The sequence below is a fragment of the Toxotes jaculatrix genome, chromosome 11 (genome assembly GCF_017976425.1).
Source record: "Toxotes jaculatrix isolate fToxJac2 chromosome 11, fToxJac2.pri, whole genome shotgun sequence".
Lineage (NCBI taxonomy): Eukaryota > Metazoa > Chordata > Actinopteri > Toxotidae > Toxotes > Toxotes jaculatrix.
The window spans coordinates 5,607,444-5,618,184 of record NC_054404.1 but is presented as its reverse complement, the minus strand read 5'-3'; the positions used below and the strand labels follow the sequence as shown (position 1 = coordinate 5,618,184).

General features: G+C 40.9%; 1 protein-coding gene across 2 annotated transcripts; it reads right to left on the bottom strand.

Annotated features, from left to right (window-relative positions):
- Positions 1 to 1,004: 1,004 nt before the first annotated feature.
- On the bottom strand, positions 1,005 to 10,427 carry LOC121189619 (monocarboxylate transporter 12-B-like). Of its 2 annotated transcripts, XM_041049939.1 has the most exons (9): positions 10,282 to 10,427; positions 6,873 to 7,240; positions 5,475 to 5,578; positions 4,979 to 5,122; positions 4,180 to 4,275; positions 3,785 to 3,941; positions 2,301 to 3,038; positions 1,949 to 2,208; positions 1,005 to 1,850 (listed from the first exon to the last, which is right to left on the bottom strand). In XM_041049939.1, the coding sequence occupies exons 2-9, from the start codon at positions 7,007 to 7,009 to the stop codon at positions 1,663 to 1,665; spliced, it is 1,824 nt and encodes a 607-aa protein (XP_040905873.1). In that variant the 5' UTR covers positions 7,010 to 7,240; positions 10,282 to 10,427; the 3' UTR covers positions 1,005 to 1,662. The 2 variants fall into 2 exon arrangements, with proteins under 2 accessions (XP_040905873.1, XP_040905874.1); XM_041049940.1 differs by lacking the exon at positions 4,180 to 4,275.
- Between the last annotated feature and the right edge of the window lie 314 nt (positions 10,428 to 10,741).

The window sequence follows — 10,741 nt, the reverse complement described above, 5'->3', positions numbered from 1 at the left end:
ATATAATCCCAGACTGACTCCATTGTGGTATTATCTGATGGATAAGAATCTAAACATCTTAAGTGTCTAAAACTTTTGCACAGTGGTGTATATGCACTATATACTGAATATAAACTTAAATACAAGGCCTTTGGATAGTGTTATACTGAGCATTAAAAGTCCTCACTTTTAAGAAGAGATAACAATAATGTTTCCATTGATTCATTGAGTCAAAATGTGGGGAGCACATGTTGGGCCTCCTTTTTATCCTACTTTTAAGTATATTTTGGAAATTTATGTACGCCGAATTCACTATTAACAGTTCCTGTTTGCTATTTACTGTCGGATGTTTATGACAACTACAACTAGATTAGTTTAACACCTAAGAAACATTTAAAACGTGACGATTTTGAGGCAAGTTCTGCAGGTATTAGGAGCTCATTTTTCTTTTTTCTAAACGGATTCATGGATGTTTTGTTTGGACAAACTTGTATGGTCGGAAGGTCACACACAATCCAAACATATGCGTATCAGGTCTAACTGTTCCGATCTGACCGAGTTACACGGTAACTCAGATTTTTTGAAGCGGCGTGCAGCCATTGCTCACTGCTACCCATGGGTTTTAAAGTAGCTTACCTGAACTCCCTCCATGAGCTGTACCTCGGTACCACTGCTGCTGCTGCGGCTGTTGATCGTGTTGATAATTCAGCGGTGAGGTTAAGCATCTTAAACGACGACTGGTTGGGGTAATTGATACGATTTGGGCCAAATTTCGCTAAGAAGACAAACACATCCACCGGAAGACAGACCCTACCACCACACCTGTTCCCAAGGGCTGCCCCGCCCACATGTCCAGTGACGTCACCGAAATGCTGTCTTCTTATTGGCTAAGCTACAATTCAAAATAAGGGCACTTTATATTACCGCACACCTTAACATTACGTGTGAGTGCTTTGCATGGACACATTTTACTTGCACAAGTAAAGTGTGATTATTGGATGAGCCATCATAGACTTTTATAGTCTGGAGATATATTTTTTAATGTGATTTTCAAAAAGGTCACACTTTTTCAAATCACAGTCTCATAAATTGACTCATAAAGAGTCACTGGCACCATTATTTCCCAGGAATCTTCAGATCTAATGCAAAATACAAAAGCAAAGGTTTAGCAGACACAACTAAATATCAGCATCAGTCCAGACTTCATTATGTTCTGTCCAGCTTCCCAGGTATATGGGAAGTTCAACCCTCTTCTCCTCCCTGTGTACTGTTCTTTGTAGTATTTGTAATATTTTTTAAATATATTTGATTTTTTTCACATATTCCTACATTATATGAGGGGTTTTATTAAGCAATCACAAATGGCTTTTAATATCTTAGAAAAAAAGAAATGTATGTCAAAAAAATGTAGATCTTGGTAAGTATTGATACAAAAAGTTAAATGTTGTAAATAATATTGTAAGAAGAATTTTGTTGTGCGTCGCAGTTTCTTTCAAAAAGGCACAGGTTCTCCAGCTTTGGTTATTCTGGGCACTGTTTTTGTTGAATCTGAGCCCAAAACACATCAACAGCAGAAGATACACATAAAAATAGCACCCCTACTATATTCTTTGTAAACCCTCAGCCTAGCAGTGGTGAGGTGCACCTCGGCACAGATGGAGAAGCAGCATCATGACTGACACATCATATGATGCCCTGCTGAGCTGCAGCAGCAGGGTGACTGGGAGTCAAATGTGCAGCTGAGTTAGACTTGGACCTTCGACAGTGTCTGACTAACACGGTAGCTACTAGGACCATAGAGCTGAACATGAAGGAAGCCCCGCTGAGGAAGAAGGTTGCTGCGTAGTTGCCCGTCCTGTCTACTAACCAACCTGGAGACAGAGAAACAGGGAGGATAGAGAAAAGACGCAATCCTTTAGGGCGAAAGACCAAACACAGCAGCAGCGGCAAGAAAGTAATGAACACTTACCTCCTATCGGTGGGCTGACCAGGTAGGGGACAGCATGCAGGAAGTAGACCACACCCAGACTGGTGGTGAGATAGGTGGAGCCCACGACGTCAGAGGTCACCACTGGGATGAGAGCTACATATGCTCCATCAAAGTACCCGTAAAGTACGGAAAATGGGACCAGGAGGGAGAAGGAGTGAAGGAGGGGGATGAACATACAGCAGAGGCCCTCCATGCCAATCGCCACCATGTAGCTCAGCATGCGATACCTCTTCAGACACCTAGAGGGAAGGAAATCTATCAGTACTGGGCTTTAATTAAATACCTGCCATTTCTCACACACACATATAATGCACATCCACCCTCTACTTACTTCCTGTCTGTGATCCATCCAAAGGTGATATTCCCCACAATGCCGCTGACTCCAAATATGGACATGAGGAAGGCAGCGTGCTGGTGCTCCACCCCCACACTGAGTGCATAAGGAACCAGGTAAACTACCGGAGCGCTGCAGCCATACGCCAAAAACAGGAAGGACACCGACATAATCAAGAAGTCAGGTATCGTAAGAAATCCAAACTCCTCCCGGGAAAAACACTGACCTCTGGACAACGTTTGCGTGTTCATTAAAGGCTCTGGAGGCGGGCTAGTGGTTTTATCTAAGTGACAGACACCTGTTGGTTTAGCCTCAGTGGGTCCTGAATCTTCTAACTTAGAAGTCATGTCAGCGGATTTATTGTTCAAGTTCATGTTTTCCACCAGTTTTTTGTCCTCAATCGTGCAGCCATTTGCTAATTTAGGATTTGAGCGTTTGATCTCCCCTAGCATTGTCTCTGTTAGCTTGTTGCTAAATAAAATGCATTCAGCTATCTTCATATCTGTCGGGCTTGACAGCAGTGCTATGTTCACCTGACCTAGTTTGTCATTTTCAAGTCCAATATTTTTGAATGCTTCGTTAGCTATGAGTAGCCCTTGAGTTTCCTTTAGTTTGTTTATTTCCAGCTGCTTTGGCTCCACTTGGCTGCAGTCAGCAGGTACTTGATCCGTGTTTTTGGAATCCAGCGCCGTTGCCGTGCAATCTTGATCCAGATTAGTAATGTTATCCCATATCCTTTAGATGGAAGAGAACAGAACAGAAGAAAATACACTGAAATAGAGTGTATTTAGAAATAGAAACAAGAAGCTGTGGTCATACAGGAGGTAATGTGCCAGATTACAACTGTGTACAGTTTAAACAAACAAGATATCTCACGTTAATTACTGAGTTTAAGAAGAGTTGATAGTGTATTTTTGGGTCGCTGTTTCCCTCTGTTTCCAGTCTTTATGCTAAGCTATGCTAAGCAGTTGCTGACCCCAGCACAATACTGATCAGATAGGTATAAGATCTCCTATCAATCTCCTTATTTAATTCTGGGCAAGAGAACAAAAATGAATAGCTCCCAAAATTATTCCAACAATTAGTTGATTAAGCGGTAAACCCATGAACACAAATGTTGTAATTGGTTACCTGTAAAACAAAAATGGAAAAACCGTCTATTGTTCTAAGACTGTGCTGCTGTCCTCTGTTTTATGTCATTACAAATGAATTATCTTTTGGTTTTGGACAGTTTGTTGGATTAAACAAGACATTTGCACACCTTGGAATTTGCTTTTGGAATTTGTGAAGGGCATATTAGATCATTCTAACCTTTTATGGATGATAAGATTAATCAAAGAGAACTCATAAACAAATCAACAATTAAATAATCTTTAGTTGCAGTTCTACATGGCACATTATTTGACAGACTTCTCTAATTAGTCTTCTTCCCTGTACTGATGTTTTTCTTGGACCTGAAAACAAAAACACTGAAGACTTACCTTTCACCTCCTCTTGCTTCCGGCGGCTTCATCAGAGCACCACAAACGCAAAGGTTGGAAACAAATCCTCCCAGGATGAGCAGAGCTCCTCTCCAAGAGTAATGCTCTATAAGCAGCTGGATTACAGGAGCCAGGATGAAGGTCCCAATGCCATTACCTGAAGATGAGGTGAAACTGGACTTGATGGGATGAAATGAGACAAGAAGAGTAGAAAAGAAGAGAAGGGAGAGAAACTAACAAGCAGACTACAGAAAAGCACAGAAATAAAAAGTTAAAGTCGTGAAAGAAGAAAAGAGAAAAAGGATAAAGAAAAAGTAGAAGAGAGCAAGAGAGATGGGAAATGAAGGTACAAATGAAAAGAAAAGAAAGCAACAGGTAAGTAAAGATGTCACTACCAGACAGGGCGATGCCATAGGCCAGAGCTTTCCTCTCACTGAAGTACCTCCCAACCATCGCTATGGCTGGTGTGTAGCTGAGAGCAAAGCCAAGACCTGTAGAGGATGGATAAAGGGGTTTGGAGTTTGGCAAAACCTGCCAAATGTTGCCAGATCTGAACAGAAGCTGTTTGGCTGTCAAAAGGATAGAACACTGTGATAAACTGTGCTCTTGGTGCATGAAATTACATACACATGATTTCTAATGCTTGTTCTGTGCCACAGCACAAGTGTAGAACTGTTGTTTTTTTTTAAAAGAAATAAGACCATAAGATCATTATGTGCTTGCATGGAGTGTTAGGGAGAAAGTCTGAAAGGAGGCAGACCTCAGCATATACAGCGATGTAAAATGTGATTCCTTGGGGAGAAGTTTTAAACAGTAATTCAACACAAACAAGACATTCAATACCCGAAAGATGGTGATTTCTATCAGTAGTGTAAGTTTTGTCAACAGATAAAAATTACTGAAGTGTTCTTACATAAATAGATGAAGAAATTTCACTGCCAGGCCAAATGAGGATGCCACAGAGATAGGTGGTCTGACATGTTTAAATCAGTTGAGACATGATTATTTATTTTCCTCATAGTTTAAACTGCCTCTGCATTTACGATTATTGCATTGATCAGATGTGATGCATGATTCTCATTTATCATATGATCATTCTCTGTCCTCCACCTCCGTGTTGTTCTGGAATCGTGCTGTGGAGGATAGATATCCCTTAAGGGCCCAGGTATCGTGGGAGGTGAGGTGCTTGTGTACCTGTGAGGATGCCCAGGAAAATGTAGAGATACTCCAGACTAGAAGCGAAGGAGCTGAGGACCAGACCAGCAGAAGACAGCACACCACCCAGAATCACTGTAGCTCTGCAGGAGAGACGGCTCCCAAGGAAACCACCTAGAGGAGCTGGAAACACAGACTGATGGTTGAGCATTTGCCTATATATTCACCCACTGCAATTCATGTGAAACTACAAACTGTCAGTGTTGTTTTTTTTTAAATTTTCTGTCTATAACAAGAATTTTGTCCATCAAATAACATTTTTAATTTTCAATCAGCATATGAATCTTCATCAAAATGCAAAAAGTGAAAGACAAATACAGAAAACGTGCCCAATTTTTAAATTACTTCATGAGATGATAGAGAAAAAAGTTTAAAAAGTCCTATTCACAGTGTTAAGAATTAACTGAACCTGTTAATTTTGCTTTGCCGATTCACGTTTAAGTGCAGCACTGCTGTGCCTTCAGACAGGTCTTACCACATAGCATGGTGGTGGAGTCAATAAGACTGTGGATCCAAGCAGTGGTGGAATAGTCCTTCTCAAAGTGCAGCTGGAACTCCACAAAGAACATGGAAACACATCTGCATACAGAGACAGGGGGAGGTTAGATTTTGGTGCATTTTAACATAACAGTCTGCAGGAGTGTCACACTGATAAATGTCCACTGGCTCACTGATGCTGCACAAGAATTAAGAATTAAGCTTTAATATTTGCTGCTGAAGTGCTGTCGCTGTCTGGAGGCTCATCAGTAAAAACCTTCTGCCACACAGAACATGATATATTATCCAGTTTGTTTGGGACAAAGAGTTAAAGTAGTGAGAATATTTAAGACAGTGCCACTTTACAGGGGGTGATGAACTGGTGACACTAGGCTTTGCAGGGTTTCCTTTATAACAACTTTAAAACAGATTCATTATGATCAGGAAGGTATGGAAGGCTGATGCAATACTAGATAGTTTGGGTCATATTAGATGTCAGTTCCATGTCAGTGTCCAATAAACTACAGCAAAGCAAGGTGTTTATGAGTTTATGGCTGTCATTCATGTCCAACAATCTGAGGGTTCTGCACACCCTGGTCCATTTTTTTATTACTCTCATGGTCCATTATGTAACGCCAGAGAGCACTCCACAGTCTCACGGCATCTTCAAGCTATTGTCCCTTCTTCTCACACACACCTTGCACAACAGTTGCTGTCTTTAATTAATTTTATCCAAATTTCCATATATCTACACCTAACCTAATGCATGTAAGGCAATGTGCTGACTCTGCAAACTTAGAAACATGGAAACATCTCAGCGGGATTTCAAAGTCTCAGTGGAAAAAAGAAAACATGGCTGCTGACATAGGTTAGCAGCTTAAAGATCTGAGCTGAGTGGGTTGGAGTCTTGCCAAGTAATAACACAGAGGTGTTAATAATCAAAGCTGAGAACATGAAGCCTTGTTAAGAACAGCTACATGTCACAGTTGTATGCTGTACAGTGCTGCTAATCCAGAAGCTAAAAAACCTCTTTGTGCACAGGTAAGGTCATGTTCAGCCTATTTCAGTAAGAGGAACAGAATAAATCATCTGTTCAGCAGAGAATATCATTTACATGTTCTTGCATTTAAAATGATAAGATACATGACATCTGTCTCCTGCATGGACGTACTGATCTGCTGCAGTAAAGAGCTCTTCCATAAAACATCAGGATCCATAAAATGTCATTTTTATCAAACATGTGGCCGTCCTGACGGACCAGTGGTGTAAGGCACACGTTATGTAACCATGATCTGCTGGTTTTGAAACCATCTACTGCATTTTTTCTGTCTCTCTCCTTTTATACTTTGTGAGGATTAATTTTGAGTTTTACACACACATATACACACACAATCACCTGGTCACAGCCCGGATGCAGATGGTGGCGAGGAAACAGCCAGCGACAATCATCCAACCCCAGCCGCCTTCGGGTGGGGTTGTAACCCCAGACGTCCTTCTACCTCCTTTGAGCGTCTCCTCCTTGGTGACTGCCATCGCTCCGGCCAGTCACACGGCAGACTGGCATCAGTATTTCCTCCCTCTGACAGGGACGCTGGAGGCCACAACTCTGCTCCTAAATGTTCTCCTTTTGTTTCTAAATGTACAGGACGTTTTCATTGGCCAAGCTTGATCTGTCAAAACCGCAGTCAGTTGGTTAAAGATCTTCAGAAGCATGAACAGACCGTCCTCCTTTCCCGTTTGTTCCCTATGGCTCTTCCTCAGTCACTGAGAAAACACAGAAATTTAGCCATGAATATCAGCATTATTTAGGTTTAAAACTCATTTCCTGTCCAGTCATCTATTTTCTATTTTTCGATACACAGATTACTAAGGACTATATCCTTAACTCTAACAGTGTCTACAGAAATAATTGTGACTAACTATAGGTTTAGTCATAATAACTAAGACTGTAACTACAACTAATTATAAGCTTTGCCAAACAAAAAGGTTTTAAGCTTAATTTTAAAATTAGAGAGGGTGTCTGCTTCCCGAACCCAAACCGGCAGTTTGACGTGATAGCTAAAGGCTCGGCCTCCCATTCTACTTTTAGAGATTCTTGGAACCATAAGCAAACCTGCACTCTGGGACCGAAGCAATCTGTTGGGATAATATGGTATTATCAGCTCTTTGAGATATGAAGGAGCCTGGCCATTGAGGGCCTTATATGTAAGGAGAAGGATTTTAAAATCAATTCTGGATTTTACAGGAAGCCAATGAAGAGAAGTTAGTACAGGAGTAATATGATCGCTCTTGCTAATTCCAGTCAGTACTCTAGCTGCAGCATTTAGGATCAGCTGGAGGCTTTATAAAGGGTTAACTGGACATCCTGATAATAGGGAATTAAAGTAGTCCAGCCTAGAAGTAACAAATGCATGGACTAGTTTTTCAGCATCACTCTGCGACAGAATGTTCCTAATCTTACTGATATTGTGCAGGTGAAAGAAGGCGGTCCTAGAGACTTGTTTTATGTGCGAGTTAAAGGACAAATCCTGATCAAAAATAACTCCAAGGTTCCTCACAGTCGTCCTGGAGGCTAAATAAAGAGTAACTATATGATTAGATAAACTGTTTCTGACTTCTTCTTTTGATTCGTGTCTGTAGCTGAAACAGTGGACAGCAGCATTGGTCATACGTGAGCTTGATGTATAACATCTGAAAACACTCAAAAATTGCTGTCAGAAGGCCTGGTCTCTGTTTAAATGCTCGTACTGAACAGAAAGACAACCTACTGGCATCAGACAATAGCCAGCATAGCCACCAAACAACAGACAGTGATCACAGACAGCTTGTTCGACACTTTTCAACCCCACTGACTTATTTCGCTGCTCTGATTTTGAGACAGGATGTCAAACAATTACTATAACAACTGTAAGCTGAAAGCCTGTTGAAGAAAATCAATTATTAAATTAAATCTCACAAAGTAAAAGAGAAGGTTCCATCCCAAGTCAAGCCATACTGAAAGCTTGGCTCTGTCCCCCCTCTCTTCGGTTTTAGGGGGAATACTGTGGGTTTTAACACGTCTTTGCTTAGGTGCTACAACTTAATTAAGAGTCAGCTACATTTTCCCTGGAGCTGGAAGGAGTTCAGTGTATCTGTGGTTGAATTTTTCAGTGGTTGAGATGTTAACCATTAGATCCTGGTTGTTTGCATTTGATAATGACGCCCTGGGGCAAACCTCCACCCTCTTGGTTCATCCCTTTAATGTATCCCAAACACTTGTTGATGCAAACCAACGGCAGTGAAGCAGAGAAGCAGTGTGCGTTTCCATTTGAAAAGCTCAGGCCTTCACACCAGCCGAGGTGTTTTCAGCTGCTTGGTCTGATACAGAAACTCAATCAAGCAAAAGTTTGAAGTATCTGGACAAACAAGCTACGTGTGTGTGTGTGTTGATAAGAAGTTTGGAAAGGGCAGATACGTCAGTTACAAGACAGCTAAACTTTGATGAGGAAACAAAACAGTAAAAGAACCATGGACAAACTTATTTTAAACATAAAAAAGAATAAATATGAAGACCAGTCATATCTGTCTGTGTGAAACTGCTCTCGTACACCCGTCCAAAGGTTTCTGTGCAGCCACTTTTGCTTTGTCATCTGCTGCACTCAATGGTTATCTCGACAAAATAACAGGTTGTTAAGTTTGTGCATGTGTGTGTGTGTGTGGTGATTGACAACCTGTGTACGTCACCAACAGAGAATGTCCCTCCTGCTGCAAAGTAAACTGGCACTAAGTCATGAAAGCAGGCCAGTTTACAGAGATTGACTGAACACTGTGCACCACCAACTGAATATACGGTTTGGACTTCAGTTCAAGCAGCAAAGAACACTTAAGGACTGAGGTAACTTGGAACCACTTTATAATACAACCTGTGATTTACAGTGTAATCTCATTGCATGATTCAGGTACCCATAAAATACTTAACGGCTCCTGCAAGTATTTATGTAATGTTGGTAAATTACGCTGGGTGCCTATGGTACGGAAACAAAACTGCAATGTAGGAAAAATGGTGTAAACCAAAGTGACAATCTATAAAACAATTATGGCACTACAAGTTACGATATGAGACCAGAACTGCTGATTAAGGTAATGAATCTCAGACAATAGATGTTACTGAAGAATATTTCAAAAACATGGGATACGTTCCTAAACATGAGGGCAGCGGTCTCCCCAAGGTCTACACTACATAATTTTTTGAATAGGAAGCCCGATGAAAAAGGACATGAATCTTAGAATAATGAGAGACTTTATGGATGATGGCAACATGCTTATAAGACCTAATAGTTAAACACTAACCTACTGCATAGACTCAGAGCAGTAGGTTGCAGCTTAACTACATACAATAAGTTGTAGTTTCACTCATTAACAAGCACATATTACTGTTGTGTTTACCATATTGTTTAAGAGTAAAGAGGGGAAAACTATTATGACCCTATTATAGCCCTCCTAACTTGTTCTGGAAAATCTAAGAATCAAAGAAAATTTGGTCTTCACAATAAAGCATTTACAATGAATGTCATCTGCAAGCAAGATCTTTGTTTTAAAGCAAGGTAAATATTATATCGAGTATGCTGCAATTAATTCAATTCAAGGCAAAAAGGGGGAAGTTTACGCTACTAGGAAAACAAAGAGAGACAGACCGAATCTGGAAAGACAGTAAGAGAGAGAGAGAGAAAGACAGAGAGTAGGGGGAGAGAGAACAGCACAATCAGTGTCAGACAAACAAGATAAAAACAAAAAAAGAAGTGAAAGATAAGTGTGTGTTCACTTACATCAACCTCCAACCGGGGTCCGCTCCGCTGAGTCATCGCTTCTTGGCTCCAGTGTTAAGCAAAAGCGCAACAAACGATATGTGTATAAAAAGGACATCTACGCAAAGGCTTTCCTGCCGCTGCCTCTCCTGCAAACACCCTGAAGGTGCAACCCTACTTTACTGAGCCCGCAAACTGAAGATATGAGGGGAGGGAGGAGGAGGGAGAGGTGGAGGTGGAGAACACACGATGTAGTTGGAGTGACACGCTGAGTGTGTCTCAACTGAACGTGTTCGCTTTATTTCACTTTTTTTTTAATGCCCATAACAATCCCATAATACTGAGTTATAGACCCTGCGCAACCTGTTAAAAAATTACACGGTGAATAAATACAGAATTTATACGTTTTTAAACTGTTATCTCCTGTGGTAAAGATGGTCTCTCTCCTAAATTCCTGCAAAGACTGGTGTTTCTACAGGTT